Consider the following 24,877-nt stretch of genomic DNA (forward strand, 5'->3'; position numbering starts at 1 on the left):
AACATTTGTGGTGTTAGTTTGATTCACAAACAGTAAAATTATTAATCCTTTTAAAATCATTCATTAAAATAAATTTATTTGTATCCGAAAGGAAAAAAACGATTATGAAGTTTGAATAATTAAAAAATGGTTTTAATGTTTAAAGGGATTATCTTATTTTGTCGAGCAACCGTTCGGAAGTGACGTCAGATTCAGGCGCCGCAGTACGGACGGCTCCGATCGCGACTCAAGCCTTCAGGGATGTTTACCGCTGCTCTGATAAGACTTCAGAAGTCATGGAAATCCTACAAACACCGTTTTGTGCCTTGGGTTGTGTTTAATTTGTCTAAAAATGAGAAAACTTTGCGCCAAGTGACGGAGCGCTCAAAAGACAAACTGATCCCAGATGAACGAGTTTCTGAAAGCCTGTTTAAGCTTTTCGGAACTCTCCTGGAGAAGAAGAGTCCTGTTTGTCTGGACCACGCAGCTCTTGTGCACCCAACACCATGCTCTACAGGTGAAGAGGTGGATGGTGGATATCCTGCACGTGCTATGTTACAGTCTCTTGGATTTTGTATTGACCGCAAACCCAGCACTTTACCCCTTGCTGGAACTGGGGTGTTCGTCACCAGAGGGTTTATACCCAAAGGTGCAACATGTGCAATGTATCCTGGCACCATTTATCAGCCGTACGAGCCTATTCTTCTTCAGTCCTTAAGAAACCCATTTATATTCAGGTGTATTGACGGTGTCCTAGTCGACGGATTTGACAAGGGCATCTCCAAACTGGTATTCAGGTCCTGCAGTGGCAGAGACAGAATTGGTCCTTATGAGACCAGTGACACCAGCTGGCTGACACGCAGTCCTCAAAACCCACTCGCTGTGGGTCAGTATATCAACAATTGCTCCAATGAAAAGCCTGCTAATGTGTGCTATCAGGAATACGATGTACCAGACTGCTTTCCTATTGAATTCTTGCAGTTTCTCCCAAATGTCAACTACAGCCATGACACCAAGAGGCCTCTACGCTGTGTTGTTCTGGTTTCACTCAGAGATATCACTGCAGGAGAAGAACTGTTCTCTAACTACTATACCATTGTGCATTAAACATTTGGTATTTTTTAACTGGGAAGAAATAAACTGGAAAAGGCCAATAGGTGATGTTTTTAATCACACCTGGGGGGGGGGGGTAATTCCACATAGCGAGTTGAGAATATTGAGACTTTCCTGATAAATTCCTGCTCAACTGTTCACTCAAGGATTCATCTTAGGGATGGACAATATATCGGCATCGGCCGATGTTAGTCATTTTTTAACATATCGGTATCGGTCCGATACAGAAAACCAGGCCGATATTAACAACCGATATATTTTCCATCTCGTCTCCATTTGTTTGCCTGTTTCAGAGGGTGAGGGGGTGATGTGCAATTGTTTAGTCATGTGAACAGTGAATGAAATCATCTCAGAACTGTAAATGTGTGTGTTGTGTGCACATAACGTAAATTCAGCTTTAATAATTTTCATTCCATACAAAATCTGCTGATTTTAGAAGCATCAATGTCCGAATATCGATATCGGCTATCGGCCATAACAGTGATCGGAAATCGGTATCGGCCCGAAAATTTTATATTAGTGCGTCACTAATTCATCTGTACCACAAACGATGCTCAGGTGGATTCAGTCCTCTTTTAAAGAGCAAGTCACCCCCAAATCAACTTTTTTTCACTGTTAAACTATGTCTAATCGTGCTGCAGACACATGTTGACAAAAATTTTGCACTTTAGTGTATTTTAGTTCAAATTAAATCTGCCATCGGTATTGGCTAAGAGGTACCCATGCATTTTTTAGCGGCTCACCCCTCTCGGTCTGCTTGGCAACAGCATTTGTTGTATTTCTCAAACAGGAAGTGGGAGTGGAGTAAGACTATGGTAGGGGGTGACTTGCTCTTTAAGTCAAGTGAGGAGTTGCAAGCGAGGCTCATACATGTCCACAGGCAGTCCCCATTAATCATCAATAAGTGAGAATGAAAGGAAAGAGCCTTGTTCTTCTCCCCAGACAGAGCAAGAATCAATAATTCATGCCTACAAGGACTACAAAGATACCAAAACAGAAACCACCAGCTGTGTGATTAAATCTGTGTAGCTGCAGCTATTTAGTTAGAATTCTTAGCGTTTCCATGGAAATACTGGAAGTCCACTTCAGCTCTGTTTCTCCACATATTTTATTCTGATTTTCATCGTTCATGTGTTGTATTCATGTACGGTTCCTGAGTTTTAATGTTTAGAGACTCAAGGATTTTGTTTTCTCTGAGCAGCTGTGAGTTTTAAGAATATACATTTGTGGCGGTCACGTGACCCAAAAGTCAACCGTTTGTCACAAATACACATTTAGCCCCCATTTTACACACGAAGGAGGATGCAACATATCACAACCGGGGCACAGGAGTTAAGTGCTCGCCCCGTAATCGGAAGGTTGCAGGTTCGAGCCCCACTCAGTCTGTCGCTGTCATTGTGTCCTTGGGCGAGACACTTAACCCTCCTTGCCTGCTGATGGTGGTCGGAGGGATCGGTGTTGCCAGTGCTCAGCAGCCTCGCCTCTGTCAGCGCTCCCCAGGGCAGCTGTAGCTACATCGTAGCTCATCCTCACCAGTGTGTGAATGTGTGAATGATTTTGTTGTAAAGCGCCTTGGGGGGTTCCAGGACTCTATAAGTAGTCTATATCAAATACAGGCCATTTACATATCATCTTCAGCCTTTATTTACAGTATAAAGAACTTTCCGTCCACCTGGCAACCCAAAGTGCTGTACACTCACACAAAAATTAAAACACTGCAGAACCAAGCGATGGCCAGCCATAAAATGTACATAGCCACAACTAAAAACAAGCGATAAAATAAAAAAATGTTGATAAAAACAAAATAATCAAGTAAAAACACAACCGGATCATCATTTACTAAATTAACTAGAAATATCTAAAAAGCTAAAACTAGCTCACCTGCTGAGGGAGCGCCACCGTATAAAACTGAGTCTTCAACTGACTCTTGAAAACTGACCGTGAGGGTGATTTTCTGACCACGAGTCATTCCACAGTTAGGGGCTACAGCTGAAAAAGCTCCACCTCCTCTAGTAGAGCGTCTCACGTGTGGGATGACTAGCAGGTCTTGCTGTGAAGACCTAAGTGCTCATGCTGGGGTGCAATGGACGAGTAGATTAGAGAGATAGGCAGGGGCACGACCATCGACATATATACTGGACAATTCGTGTCCATAGGCTCCAATTATAAGTTTTTGTGCCGGAGGTGGCCACCGCCATTTTGACACCACCGCCGTGTTACAGGTTCCGTCAAACCCAGACAATTCCAAAAAAGGGAAAAGAGGTGGGGCTGTACGGCTGGGATCAAATGACGACACCCGTCCAACTGAAGCGATGCAGCTAGAAGCTAACCCAAAGCTAAAGCCTGGTTCATGCTTCTCGTCAGTTGATCCCAGCCTTACAGCCCCACCGTCAGCTCCACCTCTCTTCCCTTTTGTAAAATTGTCTGGGCTTGACGGAACCTGTGACACGGTCAAAATGGCGGTGGTGGCCACCTCCCATTTGTCTTCAAAAACGTGTTATTGGAGCCTATGGAAACCCATTGTCCAATATTTATATGTCGATGTACTAGACGGGCAGCTTGAGGAATACGCAAACGCGAGAAATCATCCGGCGTGGTGATGTGTTCCTCCACACCTTAAGCACCAGCCTGGTTGATGATGAATGGCTGCAGCTGCGACCGCTTCTCAGGGCCGCCTTCCTGGAAGGAAGGACTCAGCAGAGGGTTAGGGAGGGCTCACCTCAGTAACTCGGCAGTAACTCCCGGCGTGATCCTGCCACCTCTCTCTGTTAAATGCTGTTAAATGAAAAATGACCCGCACTTTAAAAGCGCTTTACACTACAGTATGACCATTCACACACATTCACACACATTCACACACACACTGAAGGAGATGAGCTAGACGAGGCGCCACCGGTCCCTCCGACCACCATCAGCAGGCAAGGTGGGTTAAGCGTGTTGCCCAAGGATACAACAGCAGAATTCTCTGTCCGGCGCCGGGATTGAACCTGCAACCTTCCGATTACTGGACAACCCGCTCTACCTGTTGAGCTACTGCTGCCCCTGTTGTTGCGTCAATGCATAATCTGCATTCACATGTTGTTGCAATATTACTACCAAGCGTGGAAACACAAATGCCACAAAATTCCCACAACGCCATGCCGGCATAGCACATTTATAAGACACACCGTTGTAGTAATATTACGCTGATTTGCTGGCGCAGTGTGTCTCGCAAAAAGGGCTAAGGAGAGCTTGGATTTTAGGATTAGCTCGCTCGGTGTAATACACCCTACCCTCACCTCGGGCTTATGGAAAAATAACATTAAAAATATCGTCTTTGTAAATAAGTTGCTTTCAAAAAAACAAAGTTTTTAAAAAAGAAGCGTTCAATTGTACAATTTAAATAGCTAAATATTTGTGCTTCACGCAAACTCCGACAAATGATACACTAGAATCTCAGCTTTCAGAATTTTACTTTAAAAATTATATTTCACAATATTAAAGTTTTTTTTCCTGCTTTGCTGTCAAGAAGGGCAGATGCTTATCCTCCCCTCTCCTCCTCCTCCAGCCTTTCTTTATGTTTATGTATTTAGAGTAAACATAAACATGTATTTAGCATAAAACATTTAGCAGCACTCTTTGTCCTGTCTTGTCTATCAGAGCGCATCTCTGTATTGTTTTGAACCATGGATCTGGTGAGCTGGTCTCTGAATGCGACTGACCAACCCCCCCCCCCCCCCCCCCCACACACACACACACACACACACACTTTACAAGAAGGGAGCTCCCTCCTGTCCTGACAGAATGCACCCGATAGGGTAAACATGATGGATTCCTGGGATCAGTGGAAGAATGCTGCTTTCTGTGGAGCACCCACACCATGTTCATATATCTGGTTTTGAGGTCACTGGCTTCTTGCTGTTTGGAGCTAGTGGCTACCTGGTTTATCGGAAGATTTCGGAGCTGACGGGAGCAACTGGCCGGTCTCTCGAGCTCCGAGAAGGAATATGTTATGCTTTGAACTCTCAGACTCAGATGTCGCTAGAGACGATTCGCGAGCTGGAAGGTCTGAGGAGCAATCTCGCTGCATTTACGGCACTCGCGCGCAGAATGAAAACCAACTTGGAGAATTTTGCAGCTTGGTTTGGTGGAAACTAACCCCATGATTTGACTGTTTGGTGATCTTGAGACCAACTAGGACAGAAGGTAGAGAGGAAAATGAAGCTCTTGCCTGTTCCAAAACAATTGACGTTATCTGAATTTGGGTCACCTCTGCCTGACTTTGGAGGCTGAGGACTTCAAAACTCCCTCTTGGACAGCACACAGACATCATCTGCCCCTCCCTCACCCTACTCCTCACATGGGACTGAGCCTCCTTGATTGGTTTGCAAGTGATCTTGCTGATGGACCCACTGATTGCTGACACAACATGCAAGCACACACACACTCACAAGTCTCACATAAACACACACACACACACACACTCACCATCTTGGACTCACTGCTCTCTCTCATCCTAAATCTCTCTCCCACAGCTAGCAGCAGAGGTTGGAGGGTGCACTGGATAGCTGCACACCCTTTCAGTTGCAAATGGGATCCTTGCCCCTCCCACCCACCACTCAAAGATTTATGCTGTGACTGTCTGAAAATGTGCTTTTATGTTTGGAGGTGTTTTTCATGAACCCCAAATATTCTCCCTGTTGGGGTGGGGGTGGGGGGGGGGTTGTTTTTCTCCTTCATCCCTCTCCTATAGAGCTCCGGACGTCACGTGACTCTCAGAGAGTAGACGCCATGTTGGCAGGCAACAAAGGTAAACAAAATGAACTGGATCGGCTTGGATTTTACTTCGTCTGAGTTTACTTCACACTTTAAAACCGAAGGAATCGTTTTATATAGTCAGAAATTAAATAGACTAAACATCTCCGACCCTTACCGTGCCCCTGGGATACTTTTTTAAAACGCCAGAAGCTGTCGGAGCGGACTTCTTACCGGACCTGGCCGGGGAACGCCTTGGGATTTCCCCGGAGGAGCTGGCCCAAGTGGCTGGGGAGAGGGAAGTCTGGGCCTCTCGACTTAGGCTGCTGCCCCCGCAACCCGACTCTGCATAAGCGGATGAAAATGAATGGATGGATGGAAAAATAACAGATTTACATGTAAGTAGTTTAAATCGAGTGCTGTGCTGTTTGAATGTATAAACTGAACACCAAGAGAAATCACTAGTTTGATTTTTTTCCGTGAATAAAATAAATATGTCAGGCAGGAGCGTCTCAGGATCTGTCTGAGATCTGTCTCGGTGAGACAGATAATAGCAATCCAAAGTGCTTTTTATGTGTGATCTGACAATTGATCAACCATTGCTTAAAAATGAAATACAGCTTAGCCGGTTAGTTGCTGTGATCATAAAACACGTAAACGGCAGCACGCAGAACTCACGAGGCAACGTTTTACGTGATGTTTACTTGTTGCTATGAGTAATAAGACAGAAAAAGCCACGCCAAAATAAGTTTAGGAAGCCCACTAAGAATCATAATAAAAGCATTTAAAATAAACACCATACACAGTTGAGGAAACGTTGGTTTAAGTACCTGATATGAAGCGGTCACTGCATAAGCGAAAACCTTTACTCTCGGGATCCCACAGCTTCATTTCAGCCCAGTCACTAGCGCGTTTTATTACAATGATCCAACGTTTGTGGCGCTCCGGATCTTGGGGAATCCTGTAGATGACTCATCCCTTATGTCGTCCGCGTCTGTTCTGCATCCTGGGGCTCAACGGGAATCTACCATATTTCCTGTTCGATTGAGTTTTCTGACAATAACAAATAGTCCAGCTGCCGGCTTCTGCCTGCCAATATGGCGCCGTTTCGATTTGAACTGTTGCATGCCGGGAGAAGTGACGTCAACTCCCGGAGCTCTATATCCTCTTGTTGCCCTTTCTTTTCTGCATAAATTGGAGCGCCGTGAACAGCTGCATGCCCACTGTTCAGCCTGATTTTGTTATGTGTCCTGTAATGTGCGGTAGGGCAAATCTCGGACAGGTTGTTCTGAAACTGAATTTCATTGTGCTGGGACGATGGCTCAATAACAATTAAAGTGATTGTGATTCTGAATAGTTCAGATTTTTTTACGTGGGAAAGTTACGGAATTTTGTTATCTTCCCTTTTTTAAAACAATCTTTGATTAACTCCAGTTTGGAGAAACAGATTACTTTTAACCAGACAGTTATTTACAGTTACAATGTGAATGTCTGTCATCAACAAAAGAAATGTTAAAGCAGTTGATATAACAGCTTTTTAAATACTATTTTTAAACGTTGCTACCAATTTTTCATTTAATGTTGCAGGAGTGATTTTCTACTGATTTTTGCTGTAAATATACTAAGATTCATATGAAAATAACAGTGTGTGGCCAACTGTACTACAGTGCCATGAAATGTTAGCCCAAACTGCTGTGATTTTTTTTAGGTTGGAGTTGTTTTACATGGCAGACACACACTTGTACCAGGCCCCATTTTGAGTGTTTGCTGTCTATCTGATTATCTGTGCTTCTATGAAGTGAAAACAATCGAAAAGCTATCTATAACAGACGAAGTAACCTTTCAACAAAAAAACTTCTTCTCTAGATCTGAACTGTCGCTTTGAGTATATTCCTCCATCAGTGTGTTAATTATTATCAAATCTTATTCCTTCTTTTAAAAATCCTGCCAATCAAGTGACTGCGGGGGAAAAAAACATTGTTTTATGACAGCATTTCAGTTTTTTCATTATCAACATTCATCATTGTTTGGAACCGGAAGTCTGGCTTCTAATATATTCCACAACCTAGTCACGATGAATTTTGACCCACCTGTTACACTATAGAGGTCGAGGTACTACCCCATTACTGCATTATACCTCCGCACAGAAATATAGTCTTGAGCGATTTAAACACATTATCAGTTTATTTACAAATATGTTGGACATAGTAAACTGTGGATAAAATGTCAAACACACAATCAATTAGTCAGTCAAATAATATTTTTGTTAACCAACGTGAGCTGTAGAGATGTCAGTGAAGATCGTCTGACTCCATAAAAGCAGTTGGCGTCGCCATTAGCGATCTTTTCAGTCGCATGCTGCGGTTGTGAACGGATCATGTCTGGCGACTCTGCTGATTACAACAGGTAATAAGTCTGCATTCAGTCACTTCCAGACACGAAACGTAATGATCGGTGTTACCTAAACCTTCGATTCCGGTTAGAAGTACAAACGGTAACTTAGTAATATGTCGTTAGCTAGGCCCTAATGCTGCTAGTCGGAAGTGATTTGGTTGCTAGTGTTAGCGGTTAGCCCCTAGGTTCCGCGCTGTTCCACATTTAAACGACGTCTTCGCTCTCCTCTCTGCGCTTGGCTACTCGGACATTTTTCCTGTTTTCGGTAGTGTGGAGGTAATTTGTCGGGCATGACCACAGCTCGGCCTAGTTCTCGGAAGAAACCGCTGTTGGCTTCACAGGCCCAATCACCCGACATATTAGCCAATAGCGGGGAAAGTCCATGTCAGAAAGCACTGAACGCGTGGGACGGTGATTTTATTTTATTTTTTTAATTTTCGAAATCACGTGTGCCGTAGTTGGCGTGTGAACAGTTCTCACATGGATAGAGGTTTCATAAGTGGGCATTTTCGGAGGGGCAGGTAGATGCGCCGGCAGTGGAATTTGACGCACGTGCCCACTGGAGCTCCAGGCAGCGAAATAAGACTCACTGGGCGTGACCCTCCCCCCTAATTTAAACTGCATTGAGTACATTTGAACCGGTAACGCATTTTTCTTCCAGCTCAAGAGACCGAGACCATGGAGGGCCAGATGGGATGGAGCCTGATGGTGTCATCGAGGTAACATTAAACACCACATATATGGAGCTATTACCCCTGGGTCGGCACGGCCCGGCCCTTGTAGGTTAGTTGCGTGTACATCTGGGTTATATGCAGGGCAGAGACCTTTGAAGAGGCGGGTGCTCAAAGTTCATAAAGGGGCACATATAGAGCAACATTTTTAAACAGATTCACCATCCAACAAGTTAAAAAGTTCACATAATGAGACTCTTGAAGTCTTTGGTGTGACCCGACAGAGAATCGAACCTGATCTCGCAGTCCCAGGGAGGACACTACCACTAGGCCACTGAGCTGGTCCCAAGTTGTCCTTCTGTCTGTATTTGTATTCGACACTGACTGAAGACAGCTCATGTCAGAGGTGGTAAAATATGAGTAAAGTAAAATAAATGCAACCACAAGAAGTTATCCAGCGTGATCTGCAGCTATGGTAGCTGAGATCTTTTCCTGTCTGTAAGAAGTTCCTGGTCCAATTCCACAATCTCACTCTGAACCCTAAACTTGAGAGCTCTGCTGCCAACCTAACACCCTTTACAGAAGGCCACACACACACACACATTTCATTTCCAGAATACTGCTATGGCCATAACTTTGCTTCACGGTGCTGACCCGGAGTATTTACCTCATTATTTATTTCTAGTGTTGTAATAACATGATAGTCAACAATAAAAATACACAATAATGTAATAAAACATGCAGTTATGCTCACATTCACTTTTACCATCTCTTGGTGGGCAGCAGAACATTTATCACATGTTTAACCCTCTTATGATCATAAATATAACTGGTATTGTTTTTCTGGCTGTGAAATGGTTCCAAAAAGTGCAAAATGTTTGTTACTCTGCTCCTTTTATCAGAACAACCTCAGCTTTCAGTGTCTGGTTTCTATTTAGTATTTATGTTGATCAAAGTCTGTAAAAATGCAGCTTAAATGAAAAAAAAATTGAAATTTTTACATTTATTACTAAATAGGAACCTCAAAAGGACTTGGTCAAACTATTTTTAATGAACAGTTTAAACTCTGAACTTAATCACAAACAGTCAGAAAACAGTGCGACCTCTGGCCTCATGTTTACCAGTTTAATGACCGCAGACCTGTCTGACCACAGGTCTGTGCTCTGGTTCAGAGAACGACATGAAGTAAAATAAATATTAGGTAAAATAAAATAACACTCACACATCACAACTGTCTGGAAATTTCTATCAGCATAATAACTATTGATAAGCCGGATAAAAAGTAATAACAAAAGGCGAAATCTAAACATTTCATGACAAAAAGTCAACTAATAAAATTCTGCACAGATATAAAATTATATTTTCAGCTAAATAAATATTTATTGTAAGTATAAATAATGCTGGAATGAAGCTGAATCTTACATTTGGTAAATAGTCGAGCGTTTGACAGTAATCAGTCACCAGGAGCTTCTGGGACATCTAAGGTGGATTTTCTTTGTGACGTTTCCATAACGTTATAAAATCTGCTGATGCAGGTGATCAGTTCTCTCCGCTTCGTTCTCCGCTCTCCCGTCGCGGTTTGCTCTGTTTCCTGTGATGCTGAAAAGCTAATGGCGATTTTCTTAATACCAACCGTTGGAATTATTTTCATTCGATTAGTTTTTATGACGCGGAGAATCTCCCGTGTCCTCTTTTCTGTCTCAGACATGCTGACTCTGCTCAACACGCACCAACCACGGACTCGAATGTTAATGTAAACAAAAGCTGATATTAAAATCCATCCAGCTGACGTGATGCAGGCAGAATAAAACACTCACAGCTAGCTGAGCGCAGACTCCAGCCGACGAGCAAAACGCCGGTTTCAGTCGTCTCCATGGCGACTGATTTAGAGCGACAGCAGGGACAGCCAATCACATGTTGGCACGACACGGCAGAGCTAAACTGTGAGCTTGTGGGCGGGTCTAAGGGTTCAGCATGAGGAGGCTGCCTCCACGTGGTCCTAGTGCCTGACCGGTATCCAAGTATGACAGTTTTAGACGGTGAAATCTGACGGAAGACCGAAAAAAGGCACTTTAAGCACTTCAGATAAAAGTGGCAGGTGCTCAAGCGCGAAAAATGTCCGCGACACGGACTCCGTCTTCTGAACGTTTTTTAATTTTTTTAAATTTAAATTTTTTGTACAAGTTGAGAAAAGAGGCTGACGTGTTTCCTAAATCCTTCATCAGTCCAAGCAAGGCATTTTCTTTGTTTTCATTCTGTTTTAGCATCCAAAAAACGAGCACCGTGTTGTGTGCGTCAGTGATATTCAGTCTACGAGGAAATCATGCAGTGACGAAGGTTCCGCCTTGTTTCAAATGCAAGCTGTGATTAAATGCGCGAATGTTTTTAGCGCATCTTTTTTTCTAATTAATTATAATTAACGCGTTCAAGACCCACCCCTAAAAAATAGAAATCTTATACGTTATAATCATATAATTAGTTGTTGTAGTTGTATTTACAAGAATTTCATTTAGACTAGGGTTGTCCCATTCCGATATTGATATCGGAAATGGCTCCAATTTCTACCCAAAAAACCTTGTATCGGATTACATCGAACTGCATCAAAAATGTCCAATTTAAGCAGGCCGTTCCATGTAAATTCCATTCCAGGTGTTCTATCCAGCAACGCCCAGATCCATCACGCAAAGCCCGCATCACGTGATCAGAACGTGCTTGCTAGGGAAATGGCAAGGAACCAGAGACGTGTCGGCTGTGTGGCAGTATTCCTCGTTGAAGCACGAAAGACCGTGTTGCTCGGTGCGACACTTGTCATGGAGAAGTTTCCCGTGGTGGGACAGACCCAGGGAAATGTAATACATCGAACCTCACTGCACATTTGAAGACGCATCACACAAAGCTGCATGAGGATTTTCACAAAGAAACAATACCCTGGCTTTAAACAAACGCTGCCTGAAACCTTTGCGAAGCATGAGAAATTCCCGAGAGATAGCAAAAAGGCATCAACCCTAACAGAGAGGACATGCCAGTTTATTGTGCTCGATGACCAGCCCCCGTGGTGGTGAGGAATGTCGGGTTTAGACACTTAATTGAACACCTCAAGCCTCGCTACGTTATGCCCAGCCACCACTACATTATTCTTTAATTCATTTGTTATACATCATTATCAAAGTTCACATTCATGCAGCCAATGGTTAATAAATAATTTATCTGTTTTTTCTCACTTCCTGTCTGGCTTTTCTTTGTTCAAAGGCAGATTAGGCAGTTTTGCTTGTTTTTAGCGCTCCCTTGTGTCCATTTTTAATTCTGTCAACAATGAAGTGAAACTTTTCTCCTCGCTGTCCATTTTTCTTTTTAACACCTTAATCGAACAGCTGAATTGTCTCCCAGCCTTTCGTTGTGACTACAGGATGGTTGATCATTAAATTAAACAAATTAGCTGTGCTCATGATCTAAAACGTGCAAGAAAACTGCTTCAATCAGACAGCAGTGACGGGTATGTCAGCTCAATTTTTTTTCCAAGTCCCAACAGAGCGGCCCGCCAGGCTGCAAGTCGCAACTGCAGTATTCTGGCCATAGAGGGCTATAGTATCTAAGTGACGTTTCATTAACCCTGTAAAAGGTCATTGTCGCACATACGGCACAGAACTCTTCACTTCATAAATTCCCCTTTTTACGACCCCATCAGACACCCGAGGCTCTGCAGGCAGTCAGACACAGCATTTATCAACGTAAAACAATTAAACAGTTGAGAGCTAAACGCACGCATTAAAAAAAATATATATATATATGCATACATACACACACACGGCATAAAAACACCTAAGTGGTCTGACTGTCCGAAGTTCAGCTCAGAAGCAGCACAGCATCAGATGACCTCATTGATGACTTTTCATCCAGATAAGAGATGTGTGCATCAGCAAAAGGCTTCTGTCATTGTTGAGGTTGTTTATTTAATCTGTGCCTACTAAGCTAACCCTAAACCTAAATGACACAAATGAGTCATTCAGGGTTTCCACCAGTGCTTCATAAGGCTTTTGCTTGGCCACCTGCCAGGCTAAGCGTCATGCCCCGCCCCCCTCCCCAACACTACCGTGTCCGCTGACACGAACGGTGCAACGAAACTAGAGCCCTCCATCAGCTGATACCGGTGAGAAACAGCAGCGGAACGTGTGCGACCCCCCCCCCCCCCCCCCCCCCCCCCCGCGCGCTCTCACAGAGGAGCGCTGCAGAACCATGGCAGCGCAAGGACAGACTGCTGTGAGGAACACACAGCAGTCTGTCAGTGGGAAGCAATGTGCTTCACATCCATCTCCAAAAGCAACACTGTTCACAACCACCTGTAGGGGTGTCTCGTTTAGGGTTGTCACGTTGTGAAAATGTAACCTCACAGTTATTGTGACCAAAATTATCACGGTTTTCGGTACTATCACTGTATTTTTTAAACGTGTTACATTTTCAAAATTAATCCTGTATATCAGGAAAATATTGTCCTCAGTTTGTGTCTAAATTTAGCCTAAAATGTGTTATTTTGTAATTATGTTGTTTATTTGTTTACATTTTTCCCTTTAGTCTTTAAAATACCAATATTTGCCCATAACTACTTTATTGTCTGTTGTCATTTTAAAAATATTAGTTCAGATGATACTCAGTACTCAAGTAGCCTTCTGATCAGATACTTTTTTACCCTTACTTGAGTAATAAACCCTATATCAGGAAAATATCGTCCTCGGTTTGTGTCCTTCCAGTGAGCTTTGCAGATGTGGGAAAATGTCATCAGGCAGTAATCGTTGTTAAATTCATAATTATTCTCGGAGAGAGACCAACTCTTATCTGCCCCTGGGAGCCCCGTAATGCATAGCGTCATTTCAACATGGCGGTGTCCGTGACACGGTTTATATGCAGGTAGCGGCGCTGCGGCTGCTTCATATAGCGACTCGTTGCATTCTCCCTCAACCCAAATCCTCGGATCACGCATTTTAGCTAAAACGCTAACGTTAGCTTGCCTTGCGTTGACTGTAGAGTTGTGGGTGATGGTCACGCAGATGTGTCATGAGATTTGAAGCGTTGCTGCCTTTCACAGACACTTTTTGTGCACGTGCTGCAAACAGGATAGCCGTCTTCTATCAGCTGTCCCTCGACATTCTTCAAATGTCCAAAAGATGCCCGTACTTCCCACTTTGTCTTCGTTGAGGGATAATAAATGTCCTGAGCGCTGCCGTCTCCTCCTTTGACCATTATTTCAGCTTTAGCTTCAAGAAAGTTTTGGTTGTAAACAACAAAGTGCGCATGTGCCGCCGGCAACTTCAGCAGATGATACGGTGGCTGGTAAGGGTCACCGCGCCTACACCGCAGCCACGGTAAACCACCAAGATAATATAGTTTTTTTTTTTTAAAAAACAAGACGGTTATTATTATTGTCAGCTTTTTGTTTTTTACCGGGGTTTACCGCTACACTGGTTACCGTGACAACCCAACCTGATCGGTCTGCTTTGATCTATTTTGAAATCCGGCAACTTCAGCGGATGATACGGTGGCTGGTAAGGGTCACCGCGCCTACACCGCAGCCACGATAATCCACAGCGATAATATGTTTTTTAAAAAACAAGACTGTTATTATTATTGTCAACTTTTTTACCGGGGTTTACCGCTACACCGGTTACCGTGACAACCCTAGTCTCGTTCTGATATTAATATCAGATGTAGGCCCACAAACACTATCAGATTATATCGGTTTGCATCAAAAATCTCCAATATTATTAGTACGTTCCTCTTTAAATTCCATTCCAGCAGTTCTATCCCTCAGCGCCCAGATCCAGCATGCAAAGTCCCCGTGATCAGAACAATGTGCTATCAAAGTAGCGAGGAACAATGTCGGCCATGTGGCTTTATTTTTTTGTTAAAGTCTGAAAAAGACTCGGTGCAACGCTTGCCATGCACAAGTTTCCTGTGGTGGAACATGAAAAAGTCCAGCTGCATCGTGCGTCTGAAGCAGGATCACAAAACATTGCATGAGGGTTTTTGCAGTGCGTGAATTTGAAACCTGTAGCAGTTGGTCAGTGAACAATGTTGTTTTTTTCCTTAGATCCCATCCCTCCACTGTTATGCAATCAAAGTTAAATGAAAAAATTGGTCCGTTTTTACACTTACTGTTGCTGGCTTTTGTTTTCTCGTTGAGTAATATCACTGTTATCAAGCCTTTTATGCATTCCACACCATGAAATGGGTACAAGTAGTTATGATTTGTGCTGATATCGGTATCAGTCAAGACTGAAGGCTGCATATCGATATCGTATCGGAAGTGAAAAAAAGTTGTATCGGGACATCCCTAACCACCTGTTTATCAACTTAAGGGAAACACCACAGACTTCTCCGCCTCCACCCATGTGCTCGGAGACATGTTCCGGAGAAGGCTAGGTGAACAAAACTTGGCCGCGTGGGGGCATGCCGACGCTGCAAAGACGGGGTCAGGCCAGATGTGAAAACGCCAAAAACAGGACCAGTGAAGATTCCAGCTAACTCCTGTTCTGTCTTTTCCAGAGCAACTGGAATGAGATTACAGACAACTTTGATGATATGAACCTGAAAGAGTCCCTTCTCCGGGGAATATATGCGTATGGTTTTGAAAAGCCATCGGCCATTCAACAGAGGGCGATCATTCCTTGCATCAAAGGTACACAAGTCGAACTGCGTGGTGGTTTTTGATAGAGTGAAATGATGCTTAACCATCTTTCGGGACTTACCAAATTATGGTGATATTTTTTTTCTCACTGATCACTCTTAAGAGGCCGTGTTGAGATTTGTATCGTTTTATCTGAGATGTTTATGGAGTTTTAATACAAATTCTCTCATCGTTAGGCTATGATGTCATTGCTCAAGCCCAGTCAGGCACAGGCAAGACAGCCACGTTTGCCATCTCTATCTTGCAGCAGCTGGATATTGAACAGAAGGAGACCCAGGCTCTGGTGTTAGCTCCCACCAGAGAGCTGGCTCAGCAGGTATGCTGTTCCTGAGGTCATGATAACCTCAACAGTGTCTCAGGCCTAGGCAGCATACTGAGGACACTGTTCAGATGTGAAGGTACCGTCTTTTACAGATTTGTCAAAATTCATGAAATAATTGATGCCATCTTCTGATTGGTGTAGTCTCTGTCCGTGACTGCATCAGTCTACAAGATGATTAAGTTGGATTGAATTCTGTTTGTTGATGCGGAAACCGAGTGATATGATGGTATACCATCTTTCGGGACTGACTCTTGATGTGGAGAGTTCCTTTTGCTTTACTGATCACTCCAAACCGTTTTTTTCTGCTTATGTTTGCATTTTTATTTGCACCATTTCTGAACTGGTGGCATTTTTTGTCATCTCCCTTTAGATTCAGAAGGTAATCTTGGCTTTGGGTGATTACATGGGGGCAACCTGCCATGCTTGCATCGGAGGGACTAATCTTCGCAGTGAGATTCAGAAGTTTCAGGCCGAGGCTCCTCACATAGTGGTGGGCACCCCGGGCCGTGTGTATGACATGCTGAACAGGAGACATCTATGTGGGTATCGCTGCTCCTGGGAGGGAGATTAGCACACGTTCTGGAAGTGAGCCCATCTGACTGTTGTGTATGTTTTTCTGCAGCCCCTAAGTGGATCAAGATGTTTGTTCTGGACGAGGCTGATGAGATGTTGAGTCGAGGGTTCAAGGATCAAATCTACGAGATCTTTCAGAAACTGAGTACAAACATTCAAGTGAGTATCCGTAGCAGAACAAAGAGCCTTGAGGCGAGACTCGTGGTGATTTGGCGACCCTTCTGCAGTTCAAGAACTGTGCTGTAGTTGTGTGGTCCAGTTGTTCTGTTCCATGCAATAATGCTAGCAGAGTACAATGCAGACGGAGATTAAAACGCACTGAACCGAAAATGAGATGTGGTCGAACCTCTTTCTTAATGTTCGCTGGCTGCATTCTCGAGGTGACGTGCTACACCTGGCCGCAGAGCTAAAGGTTTCTGTGTCGATGTTCTGGTGTCGTGTTCTGACGTGTCGTTCCTTCCTCAGGTGGTCCTGCTCTCGGCCACCATGCCAGCTGATGTTTTGGAGGTAACAAAGAAATTCATGCGGGACCCTGTTCGCATCCTGGTGAAGAAGGAGGAGCTCACGCTCGAGGGTATCAAGCAGTTCTACATAAATGTGGAGAGAGAGGTTGGTTTGCTGTGGTGCTGCTGGACTGATTACCTTCTCTCTAAAGCACCCTGCTCAAACTGCAGGAGCTGAACCTGTTTCAGCTCATGTGGCCGTGTAAGCATGGGTACACCAGGGAAGAAGATTAACATCACAGAATTGCAAAGGAGACTGGGAGGGACCTCTTTCTTAATGTTCCAGTTCCTTTGTCTCAAGATCCTGTGTTACACACCCTGCTGCTGAACTCCTCCTGATGTTCAGACCTGTCAGGTTGATGTTCTGTTGACGACAACTAATTAATGTTAATGACTGTTTACAGGAATGGAAACTGGACACACTGTGTGATCTGTACGAGACTCTGACCATCACCCAGGCTGTGATCTTCCTCAACACCAGGAGAAAAGTCGACTGGTTGACAGAGAAGATGCACGCTAGGGACTTCACCGTCTCTGCTCTGGTACGACACCGTCGGTCTGCTGATTAGGTCCTACTCTCTTCTGTTCTCTGATGAGTAGTTGTTTTTCTTCTCTCCAGCACGGAGACATGGACCAGAAGGAGCGTGACGTGATAATGAGGGAGTTCAGGTCCGGCTCCAGCAGAGTGTTGATCACCACAGATCTTCTGGTTTGTATAGATTCCAGATCTCCGTGTTCTTGCCTGAAACTGCAACCCAAATCGTTGTCCATCTTGCGACAGTCTTGAAATGACTGAAACGGTCCAACGTTTGGGAGATGAAGGCTCGTTCTCCACAATGCATTCTTTGATGTAGGAATCTGTTACTGAAACACGAGCAACATCGGCAAAGTTCTAAAAGCGGTCAACCACCCGGGCCAACAGTCAGTAAGGTTTTTCTTCTCCTAGGCTCGTGGGATTGACGTGCAGCAAGTCTCTTTGGTCATCAACTACGACCTTCCTACAAATCGTGAAAACTACATTCATAGGTGAGGAGAGCTGTGGACTCCTGCGCTCCGTGCTCTCCGGTGTTGTACTAACGAGGTCCTTCTCTGCAGAATTGGACGCGGTGGGCGTTTTGGTAGGAAAGGAGTTGCCATCAACTTTGTCACTGAGGAGGACAAAAGGATTCTTCGTGACATCGAGACGTTTTACAATACAACCGTGGAGGAGATGCCCATGAACGTGGCCGACCTGATTTGAGCGCCGAGATCTGGTTTTGTTTTTCTTTACGCAGCGATCGCGACCGTTCACTTTCATTGTGCTTACATTATTCAAGAGGGGAGACTTCTCAATGCTAAACCTTGGGTCTAGTTTTTGGTTTGTGTTAAGAGAGAGGTGACTTCTTTGGTCATCCCTGCTGGACAGTTGAAGGTTCTGACCTCGTCGGCTGGCTGGTTGGGGCTGCAAAGCTATGGAGTCTGTAAACATTAAGATCCTTTTCAGGTATTTCAGTTTAATTAAAATGCGTGTTTTTGATGTTCTTCACCGTTTAGTAACCTACTTGTGGACTAAAAGGTATAAGTGCTGTATAAAGTCTGCAAATTATGTTATGCTAACATGTGTGCAATGTCTTGTGGGCCTGCTTAATGAGGCACTCGTCATGTTGAACCGTAGCTTCACTCGCTTTGGTTTCTTTTGTGAATTTTATTTAAATGCATCATATTTTTAAATCCCCCTAGTTCCTTCAGAGTTCCTCACTGGTTGGCCATATTTTGCTGACATTGTTTTACTCCAGTGTATATTACCCTTTCTACCCCTTAATATCCTTTGATTTCATTCCACAGAATTGTATGTGTTAAACTAAAATTGCTGTAAGTAAACTTTATTTTGTTGTCATGACGGTTTGGTGTCTGACTGGGTTGTGAGGTGTAAGAGTTTTCACATGAATGTGCTGACTGACTAGCAGCAAGGGTTAGATACATGTAGATACCTAAGGTTTTCTGTATGCCCGTTGTCCAGTCATCCTCGAACAAGACGCGACCCACATTTCCTGCTGGTGGTTGGAAGCAATGCCTCAGTCAGGGTGCCCCAGGGCAGCTGTGGCTACATAATGGCTCATCTCCGGGTAGTAAATGGGTTCATGACCGTTGTAAAGCACCTTGAGGGTCCTAGGTCTCTAATCAGAATAAATGAAAGGTGTAAGACTGGTAAGTGACCTGTATTTGATATAGCACCTTCTAGTGTGTGTGCTGAGGTGCTAACAAAGGTTGAATGTGGAAAAATAATGAAAAGCACTAATTAATACCTCCATGGGGCGTTTTAAGGTGTGCAGATTGAAGGTACTGTATTTCCTTTAAAAGTTATATTTTAATTAAAAAATAAAGCGGCTTTAAATTAGACTTCATGTCTGTCCGTCTGCATTTGTGGTTAAGACCTGCTGGTTTACTCCGTATAGGTTCTGCCCTTTAAGCCTGCGCTCCATGTTGAATAACATCTCATGTCTGCCAGGGCAGCTGTGGCTACAACGTAGCTCATCATCAGTGTGTGAATGGATGGATGAATGATACACTAGTGTAAAGCGCTTCGGCGTCCTTACTGAGAGACGCTGTACAGTGCGGGTCATTTATCATTAATCAGGCTTGAATATACGCCTGCCTAACCATGGGCTGCTGCACCGGTATATAAAAGGCACAAACCCCACCGTTGGTCTTCCATTTTCTCTCCATGCAACCAGATAAAGAGAAAGTTTAAAGAGGATGTTCCTTAGGCTGACTCGTTAGGGTGCATGACTCTCACACGGGAGTCTGGGGATCAAATCCTGCCCGGACCCTCATTTCTCCACCTTGCCACATATATAATAACTTGTTTAAACCAACCCCCCGTAATTCGGTTCTTGATATGAAGCAAACAAGGAAGTGAGGAAAAATTGCAGTTCCACCCTCATCCACTAGGGGCTGGTGTCAGAAGCGAGCAAATCCTCATTGACTCCCATGTTAAAAATACCAATTTCACAGCAGAAATAAACATGTTTACAGCCTGGTACCAAAACGTGTTTTCGGTTTATATGATCTAGTTTACACTCATGATAACTCTGAGGGGGGTGAATGTTTTTTTCGCTCCTCTGTTGTAAGTGTAATAGAAGCCTAAAATTCTGTATAATTAATGAGCATCAGAGCCACGTGACTATGTAACGCACTTTGGGGCTAAGGTCTGACTGATATTACTTTAACCATCAGAAGAACATGATTCGAGGAAGGAGCCTTAGGGTGTGAATGAACCATAACAACTTAGATTGAGCTCAGGCGGGTTTATGTGTTGTGTAACAATCATAATGTCACGTTGAGTTTAGGAGGTTTGGACCCAAGACGCAGAATCCCCAGAACGACTCGAGGCAGGAGTGGTTAAAGAGCAAGTCACCCCCAAATAAACTATTTTTTTCTGATAAACTATATAAATGCGTGTCTAATTGTGCTGCAGACACGTGTAGTCAACAGTTTTGCACTTTAGTGCATTTTAGTTAAAATTTAAAATTTCTGCCTGAAACTGTCAGTGTTGTACCGTTGTCAGGTAAAAACTCTTCACTGCATTTGAATTTAAATCTGCCACCGCCATTGGCTAAGAGGTATGCTATGATGTAAACTGGTAGATTATGATGTCACAATGTCGTGAGTGTGTATTTGTAGTGGCTCCACCCTCTCCGTCTGCTAGGCAACAGCATTTGTTGCATTTTTCAAACATGAAGTGGGAGTGAAGTACGCTTCTAGTAAGGTGGGATGCGCCAAAATCCAAAGCCCAACTAATAAACTCTCAAAAACTCACTGAAAATTCCAAAACAAACAAACAAAAGCTCACACGTGAGCACAGACTCGGGAAAACTCGAGAGGGGAACGAGCAACGCAGACACACACGACAATGAACCAACAAACACACAGAGTGACAAGACAGGGCTTACATAGACTGGGAGGATGAGCGGGAGATGAATTGCAGGTGTGTGGGGAGAGGGACCAGGTGAACACAATTACCAACTCAGGGAGGAGGAAGAAAACACTGGTGGGAAAAAACACTAAATACTGAAAAGTTGTAACAAAGGAAAATGACCTAAGAGAAAAACAAAAGACCAGAAGGCATGAACATAATATTCTAAGGGGAAGCTGACACTAAGGAAAACACTACAGAAGGAAACTACAGGGGGTGACTGAGTTTTGCAGGTGATCTGAATTGTATCAAATGTATAAATATTACATGTGTGTAACTTATAGTTTTATACAGGTAAAAACGTGTAGTGGAGATAAATCTACCTGCATTTTACTTTCAACACTTTGTTTTCTTGTTTTTATTTAACTATTTCCTGTCCTGTCTGTCTCTCATCTTCCTGCATCTCCTCTAAACTCTCCAGAAAATCTGCTGCCTGGATTCTTACTTTTTCACCTCATCAGTTACTTCTGAGCAGATCAAAGGGATCTCCTGACCGCAAAGTGGAGAGCGCGTTTCGATGCTGCGTCAGTGAGGTGAAATCACCACAGCACAGGTGATGAGCTCCGCAGTAGCAGAGCGCTTCAGGCACAAATAAGACAGAAAGTAGAGAACATGAGCGGACATGAACGATCGTGTGTTCATTATAGATCTTTGGTTGCGCCACTTTGAGAATGGACCGTGCGCTGGACGCAGCTGCCTGGTGCGCTGAGCAACAACAACCAGCGCTGTGCTGCTCTCTACTCAAGAGTCCATAAATGATGTAATTTAGGTAGAAAACTCATGCCACACACCTGCCTCACCTGCTATATAATCCACAGTCAACCACCAGCCCTCTGCCAGATTTTTGAAAGCTCACGCCAGTCCAGCACGCCAACCTCTTCCTGTACCATAGATCCGGACCTCGTTTCTGTTCCTCGTTGGTTAGATATTGTAACCCCAGATTCTATGAGTATAGTGTTGCACTTTAAGCCAAAACTAAAGCTGTAACTCTGTCAATAAGCCTGAAGAAGAAGAACAAAGTCTACTTTTTACAAAAACCCTAGACCACAGTTTTAACCTTAGCGAAAAAGGGTAACCCAGCTTAGGAGGATCTCAGACTGGCTCTGGATCTCCTCGAATGACTGCTGTGCTCTCCTTTTGAAGTCCTCCAGGCTGCTTGATGGCCGACATGGATCAGCTTCTCCTGTTTCTGGCGTGCCTCTCTCCAAGGTCCTGAACTGCCACAGAGGGAGAGTGAGTCGCTCCGGAAATTGTCCCAGGTGCTGAAAAGCTCAGCAGTGGTGACAGCAGGGCGCAGATAAACATGACGGGGAGGACCGAGGGTCGTCAGAGACGGCTCGTAACATGTTTCAGGACAAGCACCACAGCAAAGGAACAATTGTTCCAGGTGCAGGAACAAATGGGAAGGCAGCCCCTTAAAATGATTGTGGAAGTTGACATTCGTTGGAACAGTACATTCCAAATGTTTCAACGCGTGTGCGACCTGAGAGAGCCAGTGGGGGCTGCCCTGGCCACCTTACCAACAGAAACACCCCCACTGACAGCACCGGAGCATGACATCATTAAGGACACCTTATGCATTCTTGCTCCATTCCACCAAGCAACAGCAGAGCTCTCATCTGAGAAGAGGGTGTCGGCATCAAAAGTAATACCTCTGATGGCAATGGTTCACCATGCTATTGGAACCAAAATCCTGACGTTGAGTACCAACATGGCAAAGCAGCTGGGCGAAAACATGGTGAGAAGACCGCGTGACCATATACATCACGTGAGTCTGTTAGAGTTTTGACACTACCAACACTGCTGGATCCCAGGTTTAAAAAATTGCCTTTGTGAGTCCAACAAGAGCACAAGAAGCAGCGACGCGTTTAAAAAATGAATGTGTTGTCCTGATGAGACAGACTGCTACAGCGGCACCCCCAGGCGTTTCACAGATCATCTGCTGCTGTGGCCCCCAGACTCTGGACCTCTCTCCCCCTGAGCCTGAGACCAGTGGACTCAGAGGTCTCCTTTAAAAAGCAGCTGAAGACTCACTTGTTCAAGCTGGCTTTTGTATGACCTTCTTCACCTCTCTCTTTATTCTGCTCTCCCCACCTATTCCACCTTCCTCAGGATCCACTGGTTTCCCTCTTTCCTGTTCACTCTCTCTCTTTCTTTACATTCTTTAATCACAATTGTCTATTTTTGCTCATTTTAAATATATTTTTTAACATTTTCTAAATGCTTTTTTATATTTTTACATTTTTTGCTTTTGTGAAGCGCCTCGTGATTTTTATCTCGAGAGGCGCTTTAGAAATGATACTTTCTTCTTCTTCTTCTTCCAAACCATCAGCATCAGCTCAAGTTTGGTGGCAGATGCCACTATTGAAGTTGATCGCTATCTTGGAGAGCACAACATTCCACGAAATGAGGATCTGTTGCTCCACTGGAGCAAGACAAAAAGTTTACATCCACACCTTTATGAGTTGGCAAAAACGTCGCTGTGCTCCCCAGCATCATCCGTGCCACGTGAAAGGTTTTTTTCAAAGGCTGGGGAAATACTGTGCAGAAAAAGGAACAGGCTCAACCCAAAAACCGTGGAGAAACTTTAGTTTTTGAATAAAAATGAGTAAAACCAGTAACTTTTTGGTAAACTTTTATTGAAATTGACTTAATTGCCTTGATTCACAAAAGCTTTTCACATAAAACTATAATATCTGGGCGAGTAGTGTGCTTTTATTATTGTTTATTTTATCCCTTTTATTATTGTTCTGTTTTTACATTTAAGGTTTCCACTTAGCTAAAATTTTAATTAACAATAATTATATTTTATGTTTCACTTTTGCACAAAAGGAGAACAATACACCCAATTTCGTTGCATCTACATACATTGTAGTACTGTGAAATGATAGACTGTGATGTGATGATAGTCGTAATACATTAAATCATCCAGCAGATGGCAGTGTCTTGAAGCACTTAGGTGAGGCCTCCAGTGGTGAGCCATTTAGTAACACAATGTGTGGGAAAGTCCCGTTGTTTCATGGGGCTTCGTGTTTCCCATCACTAGTCAGGGGGAGGCGTGGGTCATAACCAGAGAGATCCGTGAATGCTACAAGGGGCAGGCGGGAGGCAGAATCCAGAGAAGGGTCAGAGGTCAAGAATCCAGGTGGTCAGAGGCAGAGAAAAAAATCCAGGCAGGGAGCAGGAACGTGGGTTGGTCAGAGGAACAGAAACGAGGTCAGGATCTATGGTACGGGCAGAGGGTGGCGTGCTGGAGGATTTACTGGCGTGAGCTTTCAATAATCTGGCAGAGGGCTGGTGGTTGACTGTGGATTATATAGCTGGTGAGGCAGGTGTGTGACATGAGCTTGATGAGGGGACCAGGTGTGATGCATGAAGGCTGATGAGATGAATGATGGTGCATGGAGGTCAGGGCACGGCAGGATCATGACACGTGACCCGAAAGCTCAAAACTGCAGCGTACTGAAATGTGCATTTCCACTATGCAGGAGGGATTGTTGCGCTTGGTGTGGGAAAACATGCGTGAGAGGACAGAAGGAGGATTGCCCGAACCACCTGTAGCTGTGGACCATAACAGTAATTTGTTTTCAGGGAATGTTTATTACAAATAACAGTCATAAACAGTCATAATCACACATTTCCTGCATCGAGTCGCCAGAGCCCGAGCTGGAAGAATGGAGACAGTGGCCGAGTGTTGGTACTGAGCATCCACCATTTCAGCTGGCCCTCCAGGTTACTGTGGTCTCAACGGCGCTACAATATTGATGGTCACACAGCACGTCGGAGTTGATTGAACCAAACCATGGGCTGCTGCACTGGTATATACACAGTCTATCATTTCCGTTTTAGTAATCGATTTTCATCGAATTTATCGATTCGTTGTTGCAGTCCTACTTTTGAGGGCCCTCCGACAAGCTCGCAAGGACGGACGGAGTCAAGGTTTGGTGGCAGGCG

The 24,877-nt window shown here is 44.1% G+C and overlaps 2 protein-coding genes and 4 non-coding genes across 7 annotated transcripts; all 6 read left to right on the forward strand.

The window, feature by feature from the left end:
• The first annotated feature begins 181 nt into the window (after positions 1-181).
• On the forward strand, positions 182-4,794 carry setd9 (SET domain containing 9). Its single transcript, XM_054739185.2, has one exon. The coding sequence runs from the start codon at positions 241-243 to the stop codon at positions 1,084-1,086; it is 846 nt and encodes a 281-aa protein (XP_054595160.1). The 5' UTR covers positions 182-240; the 3' UTR covers positions 1,087-4,794.
• Positions 4,795-8,075: 3,281 nt separating this feature from the next.
• On the forward strand, positions 8,076-18,847 carry eif4a2 (eukaryotic translation initiation factor 4A2). 2 transcript variants are annotated; one of them, XM_015957755.3, is made up of 12 exons: positions 8,201-8,232; positions 8,882-8,939; positions 15,242-15,354; positions 15,429-15,561; positions 15,747-15,886; positions 16,263-16,431; positions 16,515-16,624; positions 16,931-17,074; positions 17,373-17,510; positions 17,588-17,677; positions 17,915-17,994; positions 18,064-18,847. In XM_015957755.3, exons 4-12 carry the CDS (start codon positions 15,465-15,467, stop codon positions 18,206-18,208), a joined length of 1,113 nt encoding a protein of 370 aa, XP_015813241.1. In that variant the 5' UTR covers positions 8,201-8,232; positions 8,882-8,939; positions 15,242-15,354; positions 15,429-15,464; the 3' UTR covers positions 18,209-18,847. The 2 variants fall into 2 exon arrangements, with proteins under 2 accessions (XP_015813240.1, XP_015813241.1); XM_015957754.3 differs by lacking the exon at positions 15,242-15,354 and having other exon boundaries at positions 8,076-8,232.
• Positions 15,596-15,668, forward strand: LOC129165098 (small nucleolar RNA SNORD2). The gene has a single exon (XR_008564533.1). It is a non-coding gene; the product is annotated as a small nucleolar RNA SNORD2 (small nucleolar RNA).
• Positions 16,106-16,180, forward strand: LOC129165096 (small nucleolar RNA SNORD2). The gene has a single exon (XR_008564531.1). It is a non-coding gene; the product is annotated as a small nucleolar RNA SNORD2 (small nucleolar RNA).
• Positions 16,682-16,861, forward strand: LOC129165095 (small nucleolar RNA SNORA81). Its single transcript, XR_008564529.1, has one exon. It is a non-coding gene; the product is annotated as a small nucleolar RNA SNORA81 (small nucleolar RNA).
• LOC129165094 (small nucleolar RNA SNORA81) lies at positions 17,106-17,285 on the forward strand. The gene has a single exon (XR_008564528.1). It is a non-coding gene; the product is annotated as a small nucleolar RNA SNORA81 (small nucleolar RNA).
• Positions 18,848-24,877: the final 6,030 nt, after the last annotated feature.

The sequence above is a fragment of the Nothobranchius furzeri genome, chromosome 11 (genome assembly GCF_043380555.1).
Source record: "Nothobranchius furzeri strain GRZ-AD chromosome 11, NfurGRZ-RIMD1, whole genome shotgun sequence".
Classification (NCBI taxonomy): Eukaryota; Metazoa; Chordata; class Actinopteri; order Cyprinodontiformes; family Nothobranchiidae; genus Nothobranchius; species Nothobranchius furzeri.

Excerpts from the sequence above, each read along its gene's own strand:
- setd9 (XM_054739185.2), top strand. The coding sequence starts at position 241 with ATGTTTACCGCTGCTCTGATAAGACTTCAGAAGTCATGGAAATCCTAC.
- eif4a2 (XM_015957754.3), top strand. The coding sequence starts at position 8,204 with ATGTCTGGCGACTCTGCTGATTACAACAG. Across the intron at positions 16,432-16,514 it reads GCTGAACAGGAGACATCTAT|CCCCTAAGTGGATCAAGATG; the intron begins GTGGGTATCGCT and ends GTTTTTCTGCAG. Across the intron at positions 17,678-17,914 it reads TGATCACCACAGATCTTCTG|GCTCGTGGGATTGACGTGCA; the intron begins GTTTGTATAGAT and ends TTCTTCTCCTAG.